The sequence below is a fragment of the Mya arenaria genome, chromosome 9, assembly GCF_026914265.1.
Source record: "Mya arenaria isolate MELC-2E11 chromosome 9, ASM2691426v1".
Lineage (NCBI taxonomy): Eukaryota > Metazoa > Mollusca > Bivalvia > Myida > Myidae > Mya > Mya arenaria.
Genome location: NC_069130.1, coordinates 51,793,054 through 51,819,343, shown reverse-complemented (window position 1 = coordinate 51,819,343; position 26,290 = coordinate 51,793,054). Strand labels below are relative to the sequence as shown.

Sequence of the window (26,290 nt, the reverse complement as noted above, 5' to 3'; positions counted from 1 at the left end):
TACCGTACCATGGTCAATTGTAACTATTTCAGCTTGTTCGACAGATACGAAACGTAGGGTACGGTTGAGTTGTTATTATGTTAATCCGTTCATAATTTAATATATATATATCTGAATACTTAGGGGCAAATACATCAATTCGGAAATGCCTACTCATTGTTACATCCTTATTTCTTTTAAAATTTAATTTTAATTTTCTTTAAATGTCACACATAGTATGTACATTTACGACAACCCAGTACAAGCAGAATGGTAACGTAATCCTGGGTTGCTAAAAATGTAGGTCCTTAAGCTATCGCAGTGGTCAGCGCACTCGTTTCTCACCAAGACGTCCGGGATTTGAATCCGTGCCGACGTCTGTGAGTTTTGATTGTGGTCACCAAGCCGGACAAGTGGGATTTCCCCGGGTACCTGAATACTCCGATTTCTAAACAATACAACACCACTATGTCGCACAATATTGTGCTAACTAGAGTAATTTAACATAAACATATATAACTTTCTTCACACTTGTAAAATAAATATAGGTAGTCATGAAGATATAATGATCGACAGCTTTGATAGAGGAATTTATTCAGTTCTATGACGCTTGTATACATCAACGCAATCTTACAAATACAGAATCAACAAAAAAACAGGGAAGAATGAATCGAACGTGTACAAAACTATATAATAGCTAGTTGTACATTTGACAATATAGAAAAATACGTCCAATCACAACCTGCAATGAAGGTTTCCATTTTTCTGAAAAACATGATCACACTATATGTAATACAGATCAATTGTTACAGTGTATGGTAAACCAGTCTGCCAAATAAAGTTGCACTGTTTTGCGCCTGTTTGGTTGTCACAAAGGACACACTGCAAGAGCTTATTTTCGTTGAAGGATAGATCTAAATTAACTAACATAATATCCACAAAACACCAGCACAGTATATCCAATATGTCAGAGGGAAAGTTATACAGATAAATTCAACAAATATGATATAAAAATAGTATCACAGAAAATAGCTTTTTACAAAGTTGGACGGAATAATAGTTCGTAACAAATATGATCAATGATGAATTAAATTATTTAAACTTGATATTGTCAAAAGTGTGAGATACAACATGTTTGAATACACTCAATACGCATGTACACATGGTATTACGCTTATTAGAATAGGTCGATTCTCCATCACGATGACTGTTATGTAGCGTTTACTGTTATTCCCTTTTCCTCTGTTCATACTCTTCTGCCATTCCGTTCGACTGAAAAATAAACAAGATAAACATAACGTACAGTAAAGAAAGAGGCAGGTTGCGATTTGGAAACTACATACAACTGCTATATTCTCAGTTTCAGGAAAAAAAACGTACCAGACCCTATATTGAATGTATAGTAAAATATTTAGTCACATTGTACTGTGATCAATTAGAACGATAAAGTTGGATACTCTTTTATCCTATATAATTATGCGATTCAATCGGTATTTATAAAAACATATATGTTATTAACTATTTTCGTTTGATACAACTGAAAATTCGTTTTATTAATCTTAATACTGATTTCTAACGTACACCATTTAATGTTCGAGATTTGAAGATTTTTTGTTTCTGTTATGCGGAGCAAAATGTAAAAAAAAACTAAATCATGCGTCAAAGCACTTGGTATGATAAACATTTTTTTTTTAAATATTAGCATGTTTCTATCTCGGTCGAACTCAGCATCCTGCTAAATGTGTTTTTGAACCACAAAGCAAGCACTTTACTGAATCATTCTTCCACAGTCCAAATACATAAGGAAATCCGAACTATAAAGCGGAAATTGTTTTTCTCTAAATAATCCACTAATAACATTTGAATAGAAAGGTTGCTAAATGTTTCACAGTAGCAATTTTCTCTACTCACCCAGTTATAGAAGGTAGCGGCCCCAGCGCTGATAATGACGATGTCTTCGAGCTTGATGTCCCTTAGCAGGGCTTTGGTCCTCATCACTGTCTCTGCCTTCAGCTTGTTCACGTCCAGCTCCTGGATCCTCCTCTTCAGCGACATCTTCCCCGTCTTTCCTATCACAGCCTGCACGTTCTTCCAGTCCTAAGATAATACAGAATAAGATAAAATAGTGTGCGATAAAGCAGCGTACTCTTTACTGTTCATAGCCTGCACGTTATTTCAACTCTAAAATGAAAAAAAAAAGAACATAAAATGATGTAGCATAACCCCCGTCTACGACCACCGCCAGTAATTTCTTCCAGTCGTAAGATTATACTATGATAAAGTATAATGTTACATTGTTATTTTCTGTCATGTCGTGCAAGGCCTGCCAATTATGTCACTTTATTCTCTTCAAATGATTGACCCCTTCATTAAGTCTGTGAAGTCGTTGTTTTCCACAAGATAGTTAGAAGCCCATTAACTCCATTTAAAGATAACAACAAATTGGATCAGGGAATTGATCAGACAGATTAGATAAGTATATTATTGGAGTTTGAACACACAGCCGGAAAAGCCCGTCTATCGTTCAGAAACAAACAACAAAACACTTGGGCGGGTGTGAACAGTATTTGTTTACGAGTCAATCCTTCTACAGTTCATTGGGACCGGTTTAAAACTGTTGTTTAAAACGTGCTATTATTCTACAGTTCATTGGGTTCGATGTTAAATGTTGTTGGCACCTTGGCGGGAAAGCGTCTTTTTCTGGCAAAACATGCACATGTACTCCTCATATTAAAAATCAAGACTTTTTGGTTTAGTAACAAACAAAGTTGCAGGTATTGGCCCTCATCAAAACTGAACAGACGAGATATTTAGAATCTCCGGTTTCCAAGCAAACACAAGACCACACTCTCACCAACGTTAGTGATTTACTAAACGTTTATATAACTATCTACACTATCATTGTGCTACTAAATTAAGTTTAACCTAAGTAGTAGATGTGTTTGAGCAGCAGCTTTATCCAAAATAAATGTTTACCCTCTATGACTGATTCTGGCACCTTCGGTCGAGCCGGGATACAGTGTACCAGAAACTCAAACTGGTACCCATAATCATTGGTACTCATCATTTGGTACCAACCTTTGTCTCCTCCTCTGGGTTGCCTAGCAACAATAGAGTGGCCCGCATCACCGTGTGTATCTCTGCAATGGGATGTGCGTACGAGCGGATCTCAGATATCGTTCTCTGGTTTAAGGTCATCACCTAATAACAAAGAATGTATGTTCTTAATAAGTGACATGAACATTATACATCGTGACTTAACTGAAACAAGTTTTATTACTAATTCTGGTTACAAGATATGCAACAACATGAATAGAATATATGTAAAACATATGTTTATTATTGGTTATCGGGTACAGTATTGCTGACCATTATGCAGAGACCGTAAGCTTTATAACATAATATAATAACCATCTACGTGAACATGTACGATTACTTTTAAAAAGCTTAGCATGAACTCCGTTTTATGGTATTACAAAAAGAGCAGTATTAAAGGGCTTTACTATGCTATTATAACAACGATATAACCAGACATACTGTTTGGTTCAGTCGATGTTTCAAATAACCACATGAGGACATGTACAATGTGATGCAGATCGTTATACATGTACACAAGTAATGATTTACATGCTATTCAGGGAAAGGTTAAATGATTGCTGTCAAATTGAGTAGATGCAAAGGATTTGCGATAACACAACACACGGTCAGGAGAGAGTCAATGGACAATTCTAGGAACAAGACCAAAATGGACCTAACAGAGAGTGTTGACAGAACCGTGTTTTGGTTCAGACTAGATTATCGCTTGGATTTGATATGGGCGTTATAGATGTAACAAATTTACACATAGACGCAGGCTGTGCTTATATGTTAAAGACAATGCTTTCACGATAAATACGATTCCCGGCCTGTGAGTTTGGTTTGTGGTCACAAAGCCGGACAAGTGTACACCGGTTTTCTCCACAAAAAAAAAAACACATTCTCGCGTAACATCATGCCAACGATAGTTATTAATATTGTGTTGAAATTTTTTATTTCACAAGCGTTGTAAAATAAATAAGTTGGAACTATGAATGCGCAACGAAAATCTAGATATAACAATGAAATATATCCTAACAGGGAGTTTTCATCGAAAAACGTTTAGGCTTGGACTAGATTACCACCTTTATTTTATATGGGCGTTATAGATGTAGCAAATTTACACATGGACTTGGTCAATGCCTAGGTGATAAAGTCGAGGATTGGGGCAAAATCAATGGCGGCGACTACACTGTCAACGACTAAAGGGATGTTTGATTCAAGATTCGATCAGGGTCCTTATTCAATAACCAACTTAGATCTAATTTAAATTTAAGAGTAGAATCTGAGTGTTTTAATGGACTGTAAAAATAACTGGCCAATAGACTGAATTGAATCACTGAGGCGTGACTAAGGAAAATGATAAAAACTGTATTGAATACTGGTCCAGTGTAACGCCGCATAACAGCATCGCCGCATAAACAAAATTGACCACGTTTATGCGGTGATTTTCAACGCATTAACAGGACTTTCCTATGTGGCAAAAAGGCACACTTTATTGCATAAAAACAATTAAAACACATACTATAACAAAAGTGGTTGATAACGTTTCATCAATATCGGACTTTGAACTAAACTTTTAGAGGCGTAAATTCTAACAAAGATTTAGTAAGATCGGTTTAAATATGAACCAAACCAATTGATCTTTCTGCGAAAACGTTTGAAATGACGTTTGGCCCGACTGATAAAAATATTTTTCAAACTTTACTTGTTCCAATGTCCATTGCAATAGATATTACTTATGCACATGCGATTTGTAACAACTGCCCACACCCCGGGGAATATTGGGGCTTTTGAACCAATCCCTTTTGAATATTATTCTGAATCTTAATTTTGACTAAATCAAGGAACATATTTCGTTACTGGAACAATATAAATAAATAAATAATAAAAATAATTAAAGCAGGTACACAGGTACACAGCTTCATAAGCCAATGAATAAATGTAAGTGACTCTGGAGACTCCCATGTCACAAGATATCGGGACGGACGGACGGACATCACATCATCATCATCATCAACGTCATCACCATCGTTTTTGTTGAAATATTAGAACTCTATTTTTAGCTTTATAATATATGGTTAAGTTAATCTTCTTTATGTGGCACAAAGGCACAGTTGCGCCCCATATAAGCAATTTCTGGTTTATGCGCTGAGCGTCGCCGCATAAACGTGGTCGCCCTGTTTATGCGTTGAAAAACCGCATAAAAGAAAAAACACGTTTATGCGGCGATGCTGTTATGCGGCGTTACAGTCCAGGCGTATTTACTCGCGCATAAAGGACTAGAACAATATCGTTTACATCTTTTCTACACTGGGGAAGAGAAAACAGCGACTTTCATAAGCAAACAAATAAACTTATCGTATTGTGTCGTAAGACAAATATCGAGGTGCTTACTACACTGGCAATGTTCAGACGAGGGAAATGATTTGAAACCCTTTTCAACTTTATCTAAATGATAACTCGTACATATCTAGCGTGACATTGAAGGAACTCAATGGTTAGATAATCAACTTAGATTCAAGCGTTTTCAATCGGGCAGTCTAGCACATAGCCACATGAAACTCGGAGTGTCCTTAGGTGGCAGTTCGCAGTTTTCTAATTGAAAACGCATGCCAAATTAGTGTGACGAGGCAAGGAAATTATGCAAGTCAAATAATAAGGATCTTAGCCTCTCGCAACCGGGAGCACACGTTGTTGACATACACTATACACCCCTTATCGTATTGATATTGAGGTCACAGGTCTAGTGTAATAACGACGGACGGATAACACATTTAGGTCTAGTGTGACGATGAAGGACAATGTGGTCATTACTTGTACCAGTGTTTAAATCCTCTTAAAGGCCTAGTTTAAAGGCCTAGTTTAAGGAATGTTTGGCATGATAATCCCCTGCTGTGCATCTCCTGCTAATTGCACTGGTGTCACAGTAGAGGCCAATTTCCTGTGTATTCGTTTATTGGCTCAGGGCCATTTAGGGTCCATTTTTATAATGAAACCTCAGAAACTGCACTGCATGATACTCAGATTGGAGATCTGATAAGACAATTAGGCAATTAGATTAAGATTAATACACAGAGGTTGTTTACTACACACGTTTTTTTTTTTGGGGGGGGGGTCACTTATAGAAGGCTTAAACTAGGCCTTTAGAGCGACCAATATGGGCCTTTACGAAGCCTGGTGACTAAACACTTACTTATTCCATTGTTATTTCTATTAATACATTACCTCATGTATCAACTTTTGGAGCCTCTTCAGACGGGCAATAAGGTCCTTAGCTTCTCTCAGCTCGTTGTGCAGCTTGGTGGCATAACCCTTGCTCTCCACTAGATCCACTGCACGCTCTAAGTCCTCGAGGTTCTGACTGTCAATCGCAGACGACAACTCTGCGGACACGCATGTAAATATGTTCATGTGTGTATGATAAATCTTAGTGGCTTGATAATATTATTTAGATATACTAAGTTTAGTCTCTTAGTCCTTCTAAAGATATAAGCTACGGAAAATTGCACATAACTAACACATTCAAAATAATGAAATTATCATAAAGCATGGACAATCTCCTACTGTCTCTAAGTTCTCCTAGCTCATCGTGTTCCGGTTCCGGTGCTTTCTCGCTTCCGACCTGCTGTACGACGACCGGTGGTACAGCGCTTATAATGTGGTAGTTACAGATATTCCGCTCGTTACCTGCAATATACATGAAAAAGCGACTTTATTGTATCTGATGATGTTTTCTTGTTCACGGTTTCGAAAATTGGTTCAAACTTATTTTTTATTAATAATATATATCATGTTTTTCAGGTTCAGATCGACAAATCTGCCCTCAGGTAGAATGTGTGCGAGCTAGGATATCCAAACATGGCTAATTCACCGAAAGTGCATAATGCACCAGTTAATTGTACCCCCCCCCCCCCTCCCGCCAGGTCCGGGGAATAGCGGGAACTTCGACTTTCGGTCCAGCCAATTCCGGGTAAAATCTCCGCCCTGTGGGCACAAACTGCTGGCAAAATCCCCCCAAATGCCCCCGCACCCCGGGGGTATCCTAGGTAAGGCCCATTCCCCGCTATTTTCGACGCGAATACAAAACCATCGCATTCATTCGGCACTGCGGGGCCACCTTGAAGGTAACAACACGGCACATTTCCCCCTCTATCCCCTGTATACCCTCGGACCTGGGGGCCGTGGTTACAACTGACTGCTGCATAACCGTAGAGAACGAAAATGTTGTATTTGGTTCTGTGTAAAACTCAACTCAGTTTATAACACAAGTAGACACGCTTATAGTAATAACATCGTAATATGAAAAACCGCGATTACTATAAGAAAACTTCGGCTTGGCAGTTTGTGCGATGTTTCGATAGCAACACAAGGTTACAGTCACGATGGGCTCATATTATGCTGTATCACCGTCCTACACATTCATCGGTTTGCACCCGAAAATTAAAACATGTTGTTATTTTTTATGAATGTTACTATAAGGATGTTAAAGTTATCGCATATTTCACACATCCTTTGGCCACCTGGTGCATCCATTTACACTGGTTTACGGAAATATATACCTATTCTTAAAAACTAAAACAGGCAATGCCTTTCATGTATTTTTGGACGTTAATGTCCAATATTTGTGATCAACAACAACGAAAATCTTTCCAAATACTTTCAGTAAAATCATCTTGTCACCCGGCATCATCATTTATTATAACACAGGGGCGTATCCACAGGATTCGATGTTAGAGGGTGAGCTACTTAGAGGCAAAACATTTTGACTTCTGCCCCTCACTCAGAACCGAAATTTGTTGGTTAAACGTGTTTGGAGGGGGGTGGGTGGGGGGGGGGCGGTGGTATTCCCCTAAGAACATTTTAACAGACTGAAGTCCAAAAATGTGCATTTTGGGCGTATTTTATTACTTTTTTTTCTCCTAAATTGACAAAAAAAAGAACTTTGACGATTTTAGAGGGGGGGGGGGGGCGCCGGTTGCCCCCCCCCCCCTTGGACCCGCTAGTGTTACAAGCAACATCTGGATAATGCAACACATTCATTAACAGGGAACGAATTTGTTAAACTGCACATCAATACGTTACTTAGACTACGCGTAAATTGAAGTAGTAATTGCAACTCATAAGGAATTGGTTATCTATTTTCAAAATAATTAAATTCACAAGGAAATGAAGAGAAAGTATCCTACCTCCTCCAAGGTTGTGTGATATCTTCATTTTGAATTCGCCTTCTGTGACATTGAATGAGGCTTCAAGGATGTCTCCAGTCTGCTGGAAGGGGTGATTCTCAAGGCGGGCCTCGTCCTCACTTCCGATTGGCGACACCTGGCGGGGAAAGAGAAAAGAGAACCTCGAATATTTTTTGGGAACAATATGTGGGAAGGCGTTGGTGCAAGGGGGTCGATTCAACAATTTATGAGAATTGACACATTGAATATTGTAAGCATCTAGGTTTATGCATTCATCCCATAAATTATAAATTGTAAAATATGTATTTAAACGTCTATGTCTTATCTCCTTTAAACTTAAGTATTAATAAAAGCATATACAAGTAATCAGTTATATGATATCAATATTTAAGTGACATTGTCCATCTTATTACTACATATATCCGAATAATATAAATACGTATGTTCTAGTTTTAGTTTGGGAAAAAAGTGTAAGAAATATGTTTAATGATATTGACCCCCTATTTTAATATTGCGACCTATGAAACCGGTTTTTGTTATTATCCACATTACGTATATATTATGATTCACAAGGTGTATACCAAATGGCCCATGATTAAAAATAAAATTCAACTTAGTATGATATAGATAACAGAATGTTAAGGTAAGTGTACACCCAAGTACCTTGTATGTGACATTAGCTTCCTTGAATTTTGCGTGGTCAATGATTTTAAATTTGACATCCAGCTGGCCTGGCTGCATTTTAATAACCCCTGTTTTGTGTGTGATGGCCTCCAACCCAAGTTCCGCTATGATTTTGCCCGGTCCCCAGCCAGCTTCCTCCAGGATAGGGAAAAACACCTGCCGCTCCGGAATACTGTTGACTGTCACCTTGTAGATAGCGACCCAGTCATAGTCATAGTCCGGCTGATTCACTGCCAAGTCCTTTCCGACTATCTCAAGTTTGTATGTGCCGATTTTTGGAAACCGCACTTTCACTGACAGAACATTTTCATTCGATCTGTGGATAAAGTCCAACTGGACGTTTTTCTGCGGAAGTTCAACAGGTTTGGTTCTGTGTTTGTCTTTGTCGACGAAGAAAGTTGGGATACACAGAAATGTGTGGTTGCTGGATTTCTCTGGGTGAAGACCAAACACGATATCTATTTCGCCGTCCTTGGCCTCCGTGTTGCAGTATGGATGAGACAGGACCCTCATCTCCAGGTTAAAAAACCGGTCTTTTAAGAATACCTAGGCAACAAGAAAAAGTACATTGATACTAGTATATGGAAATTAGATTATTGAAAATATCTTGATAGTGCGCTGTAAAAAAAAAATGGTATAAATATCGTCTAAAGAACATCCGAAAAATGTTCGATTATTCTAGTTCAAGGTGTTTAAGCAGGGCGTTTGTGGCTGATATTTATATCATATCGGTCATGGTTTGGAAAACAATTTAATAGACTAAGCCCGAGCCGATATTATCAGAATATTCGTGGAAAAGCGATAAAGTGAAACCCTTTCATATAATATAACTGCTATGCCGAGTGTGACAAGTTTTATATTTGAAACTTGACCGAAGTATAATAGGGCTCTATTAACTGCATTTTGTTTTTGCAGATTCGGAAATCACAAAACGCACGCCGAGTGAAAGTGAACACACCTGCAAACATATACTAGAGACGAATGCGACATTCCGAATAAAAACGCAGTACTTTTATTGAATGGCATTTGAATGAAGCACTATTTTGTTTAATGACGCCATTTTAAAATCACGAATGATGTGACATTCAACACAATGTAATACGACCGTATTGCACTGGAGTGGAATATTGACTACAGTATTTTACGATATGTGGATCTATGATGGGTATATAGGAAAGTATATAACATGTCTAAATCATGGTGTAAAATGTAAGGTCAAAATACGGTCCACAAACCATGGTTTCGAACTCCTCTATCGTTTTTTTCGTGTCGATGAGCTGCCAGTTAGGCTCCTCGGGGAAGTGTGTGTAGATGAGCTGCTGGGGGTCCGTCAGGAAGAAGTTCTCGTCACATGTGTAGAAGTAGTCTGAAATATACGCCACATGGAATGGATTAATCAAGCCATATGTCATATGTGTATAGTTAGTCTTAAGATGATGCCATATGTGTAAATGTAGTCTTCAGAATATGCACATGTGTGGAAGTAGTCTTAACATATGTGTAGAAATGGTATGAAAAGTATGCCATATGTGAAGATATAGCCTAAAACCTGTATATGACATATGTATGTACAAATTCTGCAAACATGACATAATTATGTGTAAACGTAGTCTACAAGCATGTCATATGTGATGATTTAGTTTCAAAACTTGTCATATGTGTAGATATAGTTTGAATAAGAGATGCCATATGTGTAGCACTAGTACATGTCTGAAAAAGTTGTCTGAAACATACGTACAAGTAAAACGTGTACAAACAGTCGGAAATACACGTAACATGTGAAGATGTAGTCGGAAATATTACACCATGTGTAAATGTAGTCTGTATAACTCGTCACACATGTATAAATACATATGCTGTCTGAATTACACGTCAAACGCTTCAATGTAGTCAGTAAGACAACAAAATCAACAAAGACCCGGTTTAAAAGCACAAACAGCAATGACAACAAACACTTAACGGAAGACACCAAACATCTCAAAGCAGGATGCAGAGCTCAACCAAGATAAAAACATGCTAGAAAGCTTTAAAAAGGTGTTTATCATACCACGTTCTTTGACATATGATATAGTTTTTACAATTTTTTTTTATCTCATAACAAGAACAGGAACTCTTCAAACCTTGAAGATATGAAATAATTTAGTGTCAAATGGTGTACATTCAATAAATACAAAAAAAACCATCGGTATCAGTAATTGTTTAAGAAAACGTACGGTCACTGAAAACTAGGTGTAAACTCACAGAAATCTTTAATCAGTTAGTATCAATAACAATGTACATAACATCGCCTTTGAGGTCACGATTTGAAGCGAGGTTAAACATCCTCGATATACGTGTATCGCGGTTCAGCTCATATTCTGAAGTGAGGTTTTTAAACAACAATAAAGTAGATACATCGCATTTCAGCTCATAATCTTAATGGAAGTGACACGCGTCCAATCGGGCCGCAGAATCTTGTGAAAAGCACCGCGATCTCGTCCGTCTCCAGGTTCGTCCGGCGACTATTATGTTCAATTTAAGTGAAGCCTGGTTTCCTCATATAACGGTGTTAGCGTATTCAAGAGTTCCGAAATCTCATTTATACCAATTTTGTTTTTATTTAAATTGCTAACAATACGTCATGAATATTTTACAGTGTATTGTTTTATGCCGATAGTTTTGAAACAGTGAAATATCATTTGTATTTCACTGATGAATCTTTATAAATTACCAATACGCATTTAAGTACATATATATCGTTTATCTTTCACACATGTGTTTATATGTTTAATGTATCTGAAGGATTTTAACTATTGACTATAGATAGTTTGGAGTTTGTTATCAAATGTTAACAATTACATATGGATTTACTTGCCATCGCTATGGTGAACGGAGAACCTTTAAGATATTGAAAGTTTTAAATAATTGAAAAATGTTTTAAAATTACCTATTAATGTTTTGCTCTCTTATTGCTTAACAAACGCTAACTTATGGTCACTGTATTGGGAACAACGTAAAAGGAAAGTTCACATGTTTGCATTTGTTGATGTGAGTTTGGGCAAATGTGTCACTTAAAAAACGCAGCTCCTCACAATCCCCTCCCCTCCCCCAACATTAAAGCCAACTCCGACCCCTTCAAAGTGTTCGTACTTTTCGAGTCTTCGTCCTCATCACCCGACAGCACGCATGCGCCCCAGAAAGCGTTGATGAAACGCCAGTTTCCATCCACCAGTACAGCGTTCCATTCCCCTTGGTGCGTGTTCTTGTTAATCTTCTGACCAACCTCGTACGTGGACCCCTTCAGATAGCCCCGTATGATAGCGCACGGTAAGTCAGCGTACCTGAAAGTAAGAGGGTCATGTGATTCATATAAAGCATTGTCAACTTTAATATGTGGACCCCTTGAGATAGCCCCGTATCGTAAGTCCGCATTCAGTGACATGTTTATTATGTTTGACTTGAGTTTGCAAAATATACTTGAATTTGATCCACATTTTAATCTTGTTGACTCGCTAGTAAAGGAATATGACTAAATTATATTTTTACTTCCTTACTTGTGGCTTAGTTTTTGGTACTTAAACCAGATATATGCCAAGTTTAAGTTAATTGTTGGATAATTCTGTCACCAGCACTCCGTGAATATATAACCGGAACATCGATATTAGGATAAGTTTCATTACTGTTTGTGGTTTAAAATATGGCTTGTTTGTTTTAAACTGTATTGTAATGCCTACATCCGAGGACGTTTTCGATTTAAAATGGCCGAGGTGTTCCGAAAGACATAGAATTAGGATGGAGGTTAAGAACTTATTGAAAACGCCATCCATAATAGTGTATACTGCTCTGATATCCTTGACCTTTGGTCACTCTCTCGTAAAAACACCACGCAAAAGATGTTTATGATTTTATAAAGTACTTTCGCGAGTTCAACAGTGTTAAACAAAAAAACAAGGAAAAATATTATATAAAATGATGTTTTGTTTAATGTACTTTAGAAGACGATATGTTTTGTTTCCATAACAATACCGTTTGTGTTAGTCATACCCTAAACTATATGTGGCTCGATTTGATTTGGTACACCAAGAGTGCACATTTGCAGTTATCCATTCCGTTACCCTCATTGTATAGTGTAAACTCAAGAGTTATTTTACGAGATCAAATTACATTTCTTTTAATTTCTTATTGTTTTTGTAAATAATAAATTTTATGGTAAAACCAAGAAGAAACCAGCAACGAGGTCGACTAGTAGTGTTACAACATTCAAATCCATGTTACAACAAAACATTGTCGTAGCTCGTAACTCATACCAGCAAAGGAGACTGAAGAGGCCAGCGTATGTGTTTCGCTTGTTTTTGAGGTGCCAGAGTTGGTACATGGCGGTGTTCGGCTTGCTACCCTTCTTGTAGGCCGTTGTCTCTACTGGCTGGGACGTAAACCATCGATACAGGGCGCGAACCTGTGGGAGATATTCTTACACTTAAATATGTTTAAAATAATTCATAGAAATAGTATTCAATTGTAGAATGAAGTCTGGTTTGGAGACCTTTCAATATGCAATCTGCTTCGACTAACACCTGTGGGATAAATTATATAAAATGTATGGCGAAAGAAGGTAGGGGATATTTACACAATATGTTCTTAGCATTAAGTAACTCCTAAACTGTTGTTAAAAATAAAAACTATTTTTCATTGTTTATTTCATCTGCTTATGTTTTCTGTATTGCATGAAGAACTTTGAATGTATATGGAAAAAAATGATTTTCTTTGGAATAACTAACATTTCTTTGTAAAAAGACCGAAAATGCAAGTTGATTGTTGATGTCACAAGCACCTGCTACTTGTACTCTAGGCATTCTCAATCTCATGATTAGCAAAAAGTAACTATTGTTGTGGTACTCTACGCATTCTCACTATGGCAAAAATGTAATTACTGTCGTAAATTTTTCATTTTTGACAGATCTTTAAAATATTCACATCGAGAGAAAAAACTACATATTTTGACAGGGTATATTGGTTACCTTGGAGATGTCGTCGTCATAGTCCCCACACAGCAGTCGGATGAGCTCGGACAATGGTTTCTCCAGGGCAGAGTCCTTCACCTTTGAGGATGAAGCAATAAGTTTAATTATCACTTTTACGTTATCTGGAAATCATTGCTAACAATTACCCATCAAACAATCCTATACGAGCGCCTTTACGATTCCTAGCAAGGTTGTTCCAAGGGTATTTATTAACCATCTACATAAACAATACTTGACAAAACTGGTATTATCATGCTTAGACAAAAACATTTGTACTGCCAGTAGCGTTGGATGATTGTTTATGTAAATATTGTTATATGCTACGAATATTAAACTTCTTGTAAAAATTGTAGGGCCTGAATTCTCGTTTTGGCTATGAATACTAAAATGTATTTATAACATTATAGGCGATCAAGTCTAGCCAATATGATTAACTTTTCAAGCGTTCCTTTACACAAATGGGGTCTACTCACCGCGTCCGTGCGTTCGTCTACGTGCTGGTACTGGTCAGGGTCGAAGATCTCATGTTTTCTCGTGGGTGCTGTGTGAGGCGGCGCAAAGTCCTCGAGTCGCGCGACGTCGTTCGAATACAGATAGTGGGTGTGGGAGAACTCGAACTCCTTCCCGTACGTCGGCAGATAGGTGAGCAGCTCCCAGGCCTGCGGCTCGTCCTGCAGGTAAAATGTTCATTGTATTATAATAATGTTCTGGAGCCATGATTACAAACATTCTCAAGTTTGAGTTCAAACTCAGTCTCAAGAAAGTATTGTTATGAAGGAACACGAATGTTTCAATTCTTTGACAAAAAAATATGTTATTATTAGTAGAACATTCAAACTGTAATATAATAGGGCAACGTTCACAATTAATGCTTTGCTGGAAGAACAGTTACAATACAATGAAGACTTGCAATTTTGAATCTTGAGTCTGATCTCAGACTTGATACTGTTCGTAATCAGTGCGTCAGATATCTCCAAATGTTATTCGGATATTTGTAGGTATCATTTGTATAAATAGTGTTTTTTTCATTGATGTATTGGTGAAATCAACACATGTTGATGCCAGGTAACTCCACATAGTTTTGTTACATTTGTAAAAGTATTGTATGCTGATTATATATATTTACTGAAGTATGGGCTGTCTGGTCGGTCACAACAAGATCAGGATTACCTCAGTGGTCTGATCAACTCAACTCAACTCAATATTCTTTTATTATACCACAGTTTACATTTAAGTAAAAGCATGTGAAAACTCAATATAACTGCATGTAAACACAGGTATAAAGAGGCGGGTTAATGTTATAGTTCATAGATTTAGTATAGTTAGTTTTAGTTATTTAAAAGCAGTTCTGAAAGTTGATATTTCCACTCCTTATTTTGCAGTGAAAATATCATATTGATATTTTCACTGTTGTTATTTCACTGTTAAAACCCCATATTTCATCGAAAAGTATGAAAGAAACGCTTAATCATATAATTTACAAGCATTTATTTATAAAAGAAATGGTACATACATGTTTATGTTTGGAGTTAGTCTATATGTCAACAATATACACGTGTATATAATAAATATATGTTAGTACGTGTAAACATCATATTAAGTAGTCGCAAATTAGTATATAAATAAAGAATCATATTAAGGTCGTATAAAAATTATTCGTTTTTCATTATAATGCATGCATATATGTAACAGATTAAGTTTACATCAACTAAACATCAGAAAAAAATAAGTCTACTAATCTATGCGAAATAAAACGCGAAAGAATCCATAAATGATTTGCTGAAATAACAATAGGTATGCACTGAATCATTTTACATATCAATGACCCCCCCCCCCCACACCCCCCCCCCAATGAGACAAAGGAATGTGTTATTATAACGTAAAAAGTTTCAGAATTAAATTTCCGTTTAACGTTGCCATTTACTGTACTTCAGGAAACAACCAACATTTTCAATCAATGGAACTGCAGATAGGCAATCGTTAAGTACCTGGCTTTATCATTTAGATAATCAACCGCGCGGGTGCAATAAAGTCCGCCTCTTGCCACGCATCCGATACAGGAAAGGTAGTCATTATCTAACAGTACTCAAAATCGACACATAACGTCAATTTTTAACTTAAAGTGGCTCGCTTTTTCCCCATACACTGAAAACACTTCTATTATAACTAGTGTACTCTTTAATACCAAAATTGCAGAAAAAGTTTAAAAGCTATTCAAAATCGTAGACTTCAAAGACAATATTTGAGCTTACATCAACATTTGTTAAATGGTTCCGGCCGTCAGTATCTTATTTTTAACATTTCGTCATACAAAAAAAGTGCATTATACAATTAATGAGCGAGTCCCTTTAAGTATTATTGAGGTCGGAAAAAAATAAGTTTTTGCTCACTTTTCTTACCCATATTATGGCACATGCACAGTTATATTATTTGCTAAACATGTGTGTAAATACTCTGGCATGGTACGTACAAAGTTTCATTCCAGTATATAGTATCTTTTACTGTTAAGGGTGGTTACTACAAGTGGTATGTAAAACAAATGACAGAACAGAACAGAACAGAACAGATATTTTATTAGACTTATACAATTGTACATCGTCTTAATACATATAGTTATACATAAGTTCATGTCATTTCTCTAAACAAACTAAACAAACTAAGAGGATTTTTTAACAAATTTAAGGCATGTTGTCAAGCAAAAGTCAAGAATTGATTTCTAAGTAACTAACCTTATAGTATGTATTACTTGATAACATTGGCAGTGAGGACAATTATCTTTAGTAGTGTACTTATGTCATGTTATTAATTATTGAGTTGCGTATAACAAATGCTTGTTTCATATATTTGCAGACATTCATAATTTCAGTCTTGTCATACGAAGTCAGTAATTTATGAAACTTAAAAACAGATGGATTTACATAATACAGTGGTTTTATAAAAAGTTTACGTATTTGCGAATAGCACCTACAAACACAAATGAAATGAAATTCATCTTCAATATCTAAGTCATTACAACATAGGCAATAACGTTCATTGCGAGATATATTGTTGCGTGCATATCTTCCGGTTTGTATTCTCAACGGATGTACAGAAACTCTAAGCTTGACAAAGTATAAACGTAAATTTTTAGGCGCTAAATCTAGATATTTTTCATACTCGAAAGAGGTTTTAAATAGTCTATACATGTCTAAAACAGTACTCTTACTAATATTTCCGTACCACTCTTGTTTAAAAGTATCTATCACTCTACACTTAAATTCGCATATGAATGTGTTAACACATATAGCACTTGGGTTATCAAATACATATGCAAATCCATAATCGTTTAACAATTTTTTAACATTAGAGACCCAGTTTACACACCCTTTATTACAATCATTAATAGCCTGGGTGTAAACATATTGGATAATAATATTAGTACTACGATTAAGTTTGAAAAAGTATTTTATAATTCTGACATACCTATTGATATATAAGGGATATCTCCCGAGTTCTCCATATACTGTAGCATTACATGTGTTTATTTTAACTTGCATCAATCGCTTACAGAATTTTAAATGTATACGTTCTATTTCTTTTGACTTAGTATAACCCCATATTTCACATGCATAATTCAATATCGAACCAACAAAAGCATCAAATAATTGACAAAACAGTTTAGGACTTAGGTCATATTCTTTGCATTTATGTAATAATATATTCATAGCTTTAAGGGCTTTCCCAACCAAATGCTCTTGGTTAAATGTATAACTTCCAGTATAATTTATTACAGTTCCTAAATAGTTAAAGTTATCAACTACTTCGATAGTATGACCATTATATAACCAATTCTCATCTTGACGTAGTCCACCGCGTTTACGAAAAACCATTATCTTAGTCTTAGATGTATTTACTTTTAGACCCCATGCATTGCAATACAAATAGAGGTTATCTAAATGGGATTGGACTTCCTGTGGAGACTTGCCTAAAATGGCCATATCATCTGCAAATAGCAACATAATCAATACAATATCATCAATATTTAAACCAGAATTATTGTTATCCTGCATGAATAGTTCTAGGTCCTCCACGAACAAAGAAAAAAGTATCGGGGACATAACCTCCCCTTGACGCAGGCCTACAGCGTAACTAAAATAGTCAGAGTAAGATGCACATGATTTAACACCTGACTTAACATTTTCGTACATATCTTTAACTACTCTAAGTAGTTTACCTTTTATACCAGTATTATATAGTTTTAGCCATAATGCATTGCGATAAATACTATCAAAGCATTTAAGCAAATCAACATAAATTACATATAGTCGTTTATTTTCATTAATATACTTTTGCACAATAGAAATAAGAATATAAATAGCATCAACAGTTGAGCAACCTTTTCGAAATCCGAATTGCGCATCCGAAATAGTGGCATTAGCTTCGCAAAATGATTCGATGCGTTTGTTTAAAATTGTTGTAAATACTTTTGAAAAACAGCTTACAAGTGTAATTCCTCTATAATTGTTAACGTCATCAATAGATCCTTTTTTATGTAAAGGAATGATTACACCTTCTGTCCACTTTTCCGGATAGAAACCCGATGATAAAATGCTATTAAATATGTCACAACAGTGGCTAGATAATATATCAACACATTCAATAAAATACTCATTTAAAATACAATCGCTACCAGTCGATTTATTACGTTTCAAATGTTTAATTGCGCAATTTACTTCGTTGACTGAAATAGGTTCATCTAACTCTGGAAATGTTAAGTTACTTTCGTCAAAGTCGTGATTCGAACAAAAATGTTCAGCCTCAGCATTATTACAATCAGACGTATTGTTACTAAGATTTTCAAAAAAAATCTTGAAATCTTCCAGAGAAATATTACAAGTATTTAATTTATTTTTTGATTTAAAGAATTTCCAAAATTCTTTAGGCTTACTTCTTCTTAAGTTTTCAATTTCTTTCATTTTGATTCGAAAGGCACAACTTTTCTTTTTACGAATTAAATCTTTGTAATATTTCTTTCGTGAACACAGTGCAGACCTATTTACCTCAGTCTTATTTGTATTAAAATTACATAAAGATTCTTGGTACAAATTCCTTGCATTAACACAATCATTATCAAACCAATCAGCACTTTTAATGCAACTTTCCGTTTCAAAACACGGTTTATTACTGTAATTGCATTGCTTTGAAAACAACGGATCCGCGACACAACGGATTGTAGCGGTAAATCTATCTAATGTGTCATTTATTGATACTCTATTTAAACAGTCTATATTCTCAACAATGTCATTGAAAACAGGTAGTTTTGTGATTATACCTGAGCGAAATTGTTCGCGTAGCGAACTGTTCCATTTATATTTAACATCGTTGTATGTTTCATACTGAGGCGTGAAATTGTTACAATACAATACAAAATGCAGCGGTGCGTGATCGCTCCACTGATTGAAATCGCCAACCGTAAAGTTGGATAACAATGAAAAGTTACATTCACGAGTCAGTAAGTAGTCGATTACGGATGATCCGTTATGAGCATAAAATGTGTGTTTACGACTGTTACCTATTCGACCATTTAAAATGCGCAAATTTGTAGACTTACACATATCAAGAAGTTTAATCCCGTGACTATTATGTACAGCGTCTACTGAGGCCCTGACAGAGGTATGGTCGGGAACATAGTCGGTATCGTCATACACAGTATTAATATTGTCATGGACAATAAAATCACACTTATGACCGACCCTGCTGTTTAGATCGCCAGATACGAATATCTTACCAAATTCAGAATAAAATGAAATGTCGTTTTCTAATAGTTCAAAAAGATCTACATTTAATGTGTTATAGACAGGTGAACCATCTCCCCATATATAAGACGCACATATATAAATATCTTCCTCAGTATGAAAAAAATCATGGTCTAGTTTTAACCAGATAAGACTATCGTAATGATTTTTAACAATTTGAATACCGTTTTTTAGATGATCCTTAAAGTAAATAGCAATACCACCACTGCTTCTACGGGCTTTCCTGTTTTGGAATTTTCTATAAAAGTTGTAGGAAATATAACCATTTAAATTAATATTACTAGATGAATTGGCCCAAGTTTCATATAATAAGCAAATGTCATTTTCAGTAATCAAGTTGATAAAATCGGAATCGTTCTTTTTGGAATCGGAAAAACCATGTAAGTTCCACGACAGAATGGATATCTCACCGCCGTCGTGACCCTAGGCTCGAACAGCGGTCCCATCGATGTAGAGGGTGTCGTAGGCCAGATACGCCTTCTTGTTCTGCCGCCTCGCCTCCTTCAACTGTGGCACCAACTTCCGCCTCTTCTGGATCACATCCGGTGGGAACTGCTCGAATACACGGAACGTTGACCCATCAAGCTGTTTCCATGACTTCCGTATCATTTCTCTATCTTTAAAGTAGGTGAATTTTGCGATGATGTTTCTTATTTTTCCTGTTATCGGTGAGCCTGGTGAGCGGTGCACCCTCTCGAATCGGATACTCTCGGCCGTCTCCTTGGCGATCTTGAAAGCATCATGGAGATGCAGACGTAGCTTGCGTTCCGTCGCTTCCGCCGGCTCGCTTCCGTTAGTGTTGTCCTCGGGTACCCCAAAGAAGACCAGATTATTTCGCATGGACTGCGATTGTAGGTACGAGACGTCGTCTCGTAGGGCATCTCGCTCTTTCTCCAGCACCCGCGTCCTCTCCGCCAGCTCCGCCGTGTGTATGTCGGCACCGTCTACCTTGTCCTCTAGTCGGATAACTCGCTCGTCCACCTTTTTCACTCGGGCATCGAGCGCCCCCCACAACTTGTTAATGTCTTTCTCTAAGGACACCATTCTCTTTTCTATGGTCTCTATACCGCCCAACTTTTTCTCCACGGTTTCTAATCTACCACTCATGTTCTTTAACAAGTTCATTAAGTCTAGGTTTGTAGGTTCTGAGTTAGTGTCCGCCATGGCTGCACAGGCCTTAGTATTATCAATGTCGGCGCTCTCGAATAAATTCCCGAATACACTAGAGTCTAAATTATCAACATCACCATAGAGCACAGAATTCGTAACGTTCAGAATGTCACTTACTTGAGTTTCGCTGGTCGAACCCCCGGACGGGCCTCTTTGTTTTCTTACTTTATTACACGATTTATCATTATCACTACTATTTCTTTCCTTTCTTTTCTTATTTTTCGATTTATGCATTATTCCATATTATGCACGATCCACAAACACTTGCACACATTATGTCCAGTTCTCAGCCTTTTAAATTAAATAAATTTCACTTTTTTCTATCCCCCGATGTAAAGTACGTCCACACGCACCAGAAACATTTTAGCTAAAGTTATATTTGTTTATACTAATATTTTAGCTCTATTTATGGCGAAAGCTGAGTGGGTTCTCGATTCCGTCTCATAATTGGTAGAAATCAGTACTAGTGTCCATTAAGGGAGGCCATGATACATGAACCATGGTGCTGATCGCACCCACAACCTCTTGAGTCATCGTTGGACACCTATACCACTAGACCATTATCGCTCTTTTGTGATCTTAATTTCAAGTGTTTGTTTAAAGGTTTAAATCTCCGTTTGTTACACATTAAAACCGTTTAAAATGATAACAACACTAGGTGGTCATAATTGTGCATTAGTTACCCTAAGACACATAACAAATCAGTGTTTTCATAAAATATATCTCTGCTTGATTCAATTGATATGTTATCTATGATGACATGCGTTTTCTTGATGATATCATCGAATTTAACCTTGGACGGGAATTTAAACAAAACGAATTTGATTTTTTTTCTTTGTGTTCAAATGTGTTTTATCTTTATCTATAAATATTTAACACTTAAAAACTCATAATCATATTTATAGATATATAGTTGCTATATGTCAAAATATAAATCAAGAAAACAGTTGAAGCTATTCCCTATCTAACCAGCGACCAGGTGCACGAAAAGTGAAAAACCCGAATCTAGATTAAGACATAGGTAAACAAATGCAACATATGAAAGAGATAATTATAGTTCATATATCTTAAAATGTTAGTTTATAAGGCTAAAACAATGATACAGTAAATTTATTGCTATGCCAGACGAACATTTTCACTAAGATATTTAAAGTTATTTTTGTCACAGAAATAAGATTTTTACTAAGCGTTCGATATTTGCATTAATCGTTACTTTTTCATTGAAAGAAATATGCTTTGAACGCTGAACGCATGAACGCTGCAGACACACAACGTAGGGTGTAACAATTTAATTCAAAAATCCATTGCAAAAGAACGTGCCTCTTTCACCATATCCGTGGTAAGCGAGAAAAAAAACCCATCTCACTGCAATGAAAAAAACCCTTAAAACCCGTACACCAGTGCCGTAAAATTACCCCGTCTTTTAACTTGGTACGGCTTTTCGGCTGGTTTGATTTTGGACGATTTGACGAAGACCCACTTTGGACATTATTAGAGCTAGCGTTGGCGTTGGTGGGTTTTGTCCTGTTTTCTGTTGTGTTCACTTTGTCCGAAGGTTTTTGCTCTGTTGTGGGTTTGTCTACCACGCTATACGGATCGTTAGTGGTCGTTGCCTTAAATGTGATAACTGATTAAGTGATGAATTTCTGAAGAAAACCCTGAACTAAAATGATTAAAAGTACAATACATTACATTTTCAAAACACATCCTGGTCCCCTGTGTCATCTTTATTCAGAGGTTAAAGCGTTTTGACAAAACGTTTTTGTTGGGGTTTTTTTTGGAATGAACCAATTTTGCGTAAATATCTGCAAACCAGTGATATAAGACTACTGACAAAATATCAGATCGCTTTTTTTCATATTTACGTTTGAAAATTAATGATTTAAGGCTAAACGCGTTAGTAACGCTTAAAGAAAATGCATAAAACATCCTTTTTTATCATAATAATGAAAACCTGCGATCTGACATTTGCCAACAGTCTTATATCACTGGTTTCCATCCATTTTCGCAAAAATTGTCTCATTCCAAGTACACTAAAGAAAAAAAAAGTTGCCAAAACGATCAATCTGTGAGAGTGCAGCTTTAACGCCCCTGATGAAACCAAGCTTGGACGATAATAATATGACCTTCAAGTTATTCTTATTAAAAAAAACAGATATAGATATGACAATAAACGACTTTCACATCAATAAGTATCATGTCCGATCGTGAACGTCTAAACTGTTTTTCAAACCCTAGCAAGTTATGCCTGAACAAAAGTGTCTTTTTATATTATTCAAATGTTCTGTTTTTCCGATGGTATTGGGAAGAAAAGTGTTCATGTATTCATTAAATTATACTCAAATCCCTAGCTTGGACAAAAGCGCATTTTTTATATTGTATTCAAATGTTTTGTTTGTCCGTGGGTCTTGAGGGGAAAATGGTCCATGTATTCATTTCATTCAGGTGTCAATGAATAAGATTGACAATGAGAGTTCGTAATAGATATTTCGTTTCAATGAGGTAAACATTCAAGTATTGTTATTATGTTCATAAGTTTCAAATTTCGTGAAGACATCGATCTTAACAAGTGAGATGATGACAATTCGAATTTTCACTTTCTTTATCTACTATGAAAGAATTGCTTTCAATAAATATAACGTTTTTGCAACAAAAGGCTGCGTCATCATCATTATAATCATCAGGAGCAATGGTAAGAGTATCATCATCATCATCATCATCATCATCATCATCATCATCATCATCATCATCATCATCATCATCATCAACAACAACAACAACAACAACAACAACAACAACACCAACAACAACAAAAACATCATCATCATCATCATCATCATCATCATCATCATCATCATCATCATCATCAACAACAAAAACAACAACAACAACAAAAACATCATCATCATCATCATCATCATCATCATAATCATCATCATCCTTATCACATTGTATTGTCAAGGGTGACATGTTCAACGCTCAGCTTGTTGTTTTTCGATTGTACATTTTGTTAAATGACGCACGGTCTTTTAAATGAACTCAACATTGATTTAATAAATCCTACGCAAAACTAATAAGATTTATAGAGATTTATTTTAATGAACATTTTCTCCTCTAACTTAACATTAACCAAACAAACAATGTCAATATTACCAGTCCTTTAATTGAAAAAGGTTAATTCAAAAGAAAATATTGTTATATGGAATCAAAGATCACTGTAATAATTTTAGGCTATGAAAATAATTTAAGCATATTGGTTTTAAATATCACACCAAACATCTAAGCCTGTGTTTGCATTCAATTATAAATAGATACGTTTGGCGTTATAGTTTCTAAGATCACAATTAAGGTAAACGTATATTGTAGTCATGATCTTGATAAAGAAATGCATTACAGGTACGTGCGCATACATTCAATATGCAAATGTGAGAAGATCATCGACGTGGTAATAATCAATGATCAATGATTACGACGATTTCATACAAAGCACAAACCATTAGATCGAACTCTGATGAGTGTTTGCACCTAAAGTCATATATTTGCTACGGATCATCTACGGCTAATACTTACCGACCAGTATTTTGGCGAGTCATGGACTGTCGACACGTGTACGGTGGCATAGATGGGGCATACGTGTGATTTTTAATTTATCTCGTTAAAGCGACTTACGCATCTCGTTTAAAATCTGTGTAACTCGTTGAAAGGACTTGGTATCTCATTTAAATGACATATTGGCGGCTGTGGTGAAAATATAACTTTTCCTTAGATCCGCCGTTCTTCATCCATGTGTATGTATGCGCGATTATTTGATGATTCTGATTGGCCAATTATATCGTTTTAACGCTTAGTTGTTTAATTTGATACGTAAGTCGTTTTAACGAGATAACAAGTATACACGTTCGTCACCTCTATGTAACCGATATATTAGGATATAATGCTAATTTGTCTCTTCAAATGCAGTTGTTTCACATTAATAAGAATGTCCAAAATGTGTTTCCCTATCATAGTACAACAAATTAAGAATAGGCATATATGTGCAGATTGCCTTCATATACAAATGAGTAATTTATAAAATTTACACATACATACAGCATGGAATAAAAATAGAAAGTATTTGATAGAAAAACGTACCTAATAGATACATATTATCATATAATGTCACATACTTAATGACATTTGGACACACGGGTCTATGACCATCCGTTAAATAATTGTTCTGTTCTGTTCTGTTTTATTCTGTTCTGTTCTTAACATGGATGATAGGACTGTGCTTGCACTTTTACCAAAGTGCTTCGTTTTTACTCAAACCGAATTAAGGGGCACATACGATGTATTGAGAAAAATGGAGTTTGGTTAATTCGATATTATGTGAAATGTTATTCACTGTATATTATCATAATTAAAATCAGTGTATGTTTCGTAACTTATCGAATTGAAATCTCATGTTTGGTGTACTCTTATTTGTTAAAAAATACCAGGTAAACCAGACACATTGTGCTTTTAATTACATTTAGCAAATAATAAAATTTAGCGGTGTAACATGAAACATAACATCAATGAGGTGGTTAAACTTTTATATTAAAATCGATTAACACTTTTTCAAAAAAGAATACGCCCAGCGCCGGTATATTCATAAAACATATAAAGACATTTCATTATTAATAAAAATGGTTCTTATTAAAAACCCACACTTTTATGTTCTGCAAGAATATTTTGTTAAAAGGTAAAACAATTAGGAAAAGAGAAAGTGCATTCTTGAAATAACTTAATTAAAAAAAGACAAAAAGTAAAGATATTCACGCAAGTTAGACAATGGACTAAGTGATTTCGGTATCACGGGCCCTGTATGATTAAAATCCCAAGACTAGTTATGTACACTGCCTCAGCGGCATCCAAAGAAACTTACCGAGGGTGGGGGTTTGGAAGCGCCTCCTCCCATATTTGTTTATCCCGGCGATGTAATGACAAACAAGAACACCGCTGTCTCTTGTAACACTTTACTCCAGTATATCACAAACACACTCTCATACCACACGCTATTATGAATTACTCAATAAATGTCTTAAGTGTTATAACTTCCTATTTGAAACCGACTTTTTTCTTAAATACGCGTACAAACAAGATCAAACAATCAATACACTGAGCGTCATATTGTGTTTCAAGCTTCCTATTATTTTATCAACGGTTAAGATAACGTTACTGCTTTATTGCAGGTGCTTTTAATAGAACAACGAACTATAAAGTTACATGTATACAACATCTGTAATATGCTCAAAGCACTATGACCGATCTATTATTTGATTCATCAATGTATAATCGATTATTTAATAGCAGGCGTTCAAATTTTATTTATTCCATAAATTACCCGTTTAAATAAATCCTTAATAGGTACATGTTT

General features: G+C 35.9%; 1 protein-coding gene across 2 annotated transcripts; it reads right to left on the bottom strand.

Annotated features, from left to right (window-relative positions):
• Positions 1-550: 550 nt before the first annotated feature.
• Positions 551-26,290, bottom strand: LOC128203666 (hillarin-like). Of its 2 annotated transcripts, XM_052905184.1 has the most exons (14): positions 25,799-26,290; positions 22,308-22,505; positions 14,401-14,598; positions 13,925-14,005; positions 13,214-13,362; positions 12,057-12,247; positions 10,163-10,293; positions 8,907-9,473; positions 8,244-8,379; positions 6,622-6,744; positions 6,283-6,440; positions 3,058-3,180; positions 1,891-2,076; positions 551-1,251 (listed from the first exon to the last, which is right to left on the bottom strand). In XM_052905184.1, the coding sequence occupies exons 1-14, from the start codon at positions 25,829-25,831 to the stop codon at positions 1,207-1,209; spliced, it is 2,319 nt and encodes a 772-aa protein (XP_052761144.1). In that variant the 5' UTR covers positions 25,832-26,290; the 3' UTR covers positions 551-1,206. The 2 variants fall into 2 exon arrangements, with proteins under 2 accessions (XP_052761144.1, XP_052761145.1); XM_052905185.1 differs by lacking the exon at positions 22,308-22,505 and having other exon boundaries at positions 25,799-26,284.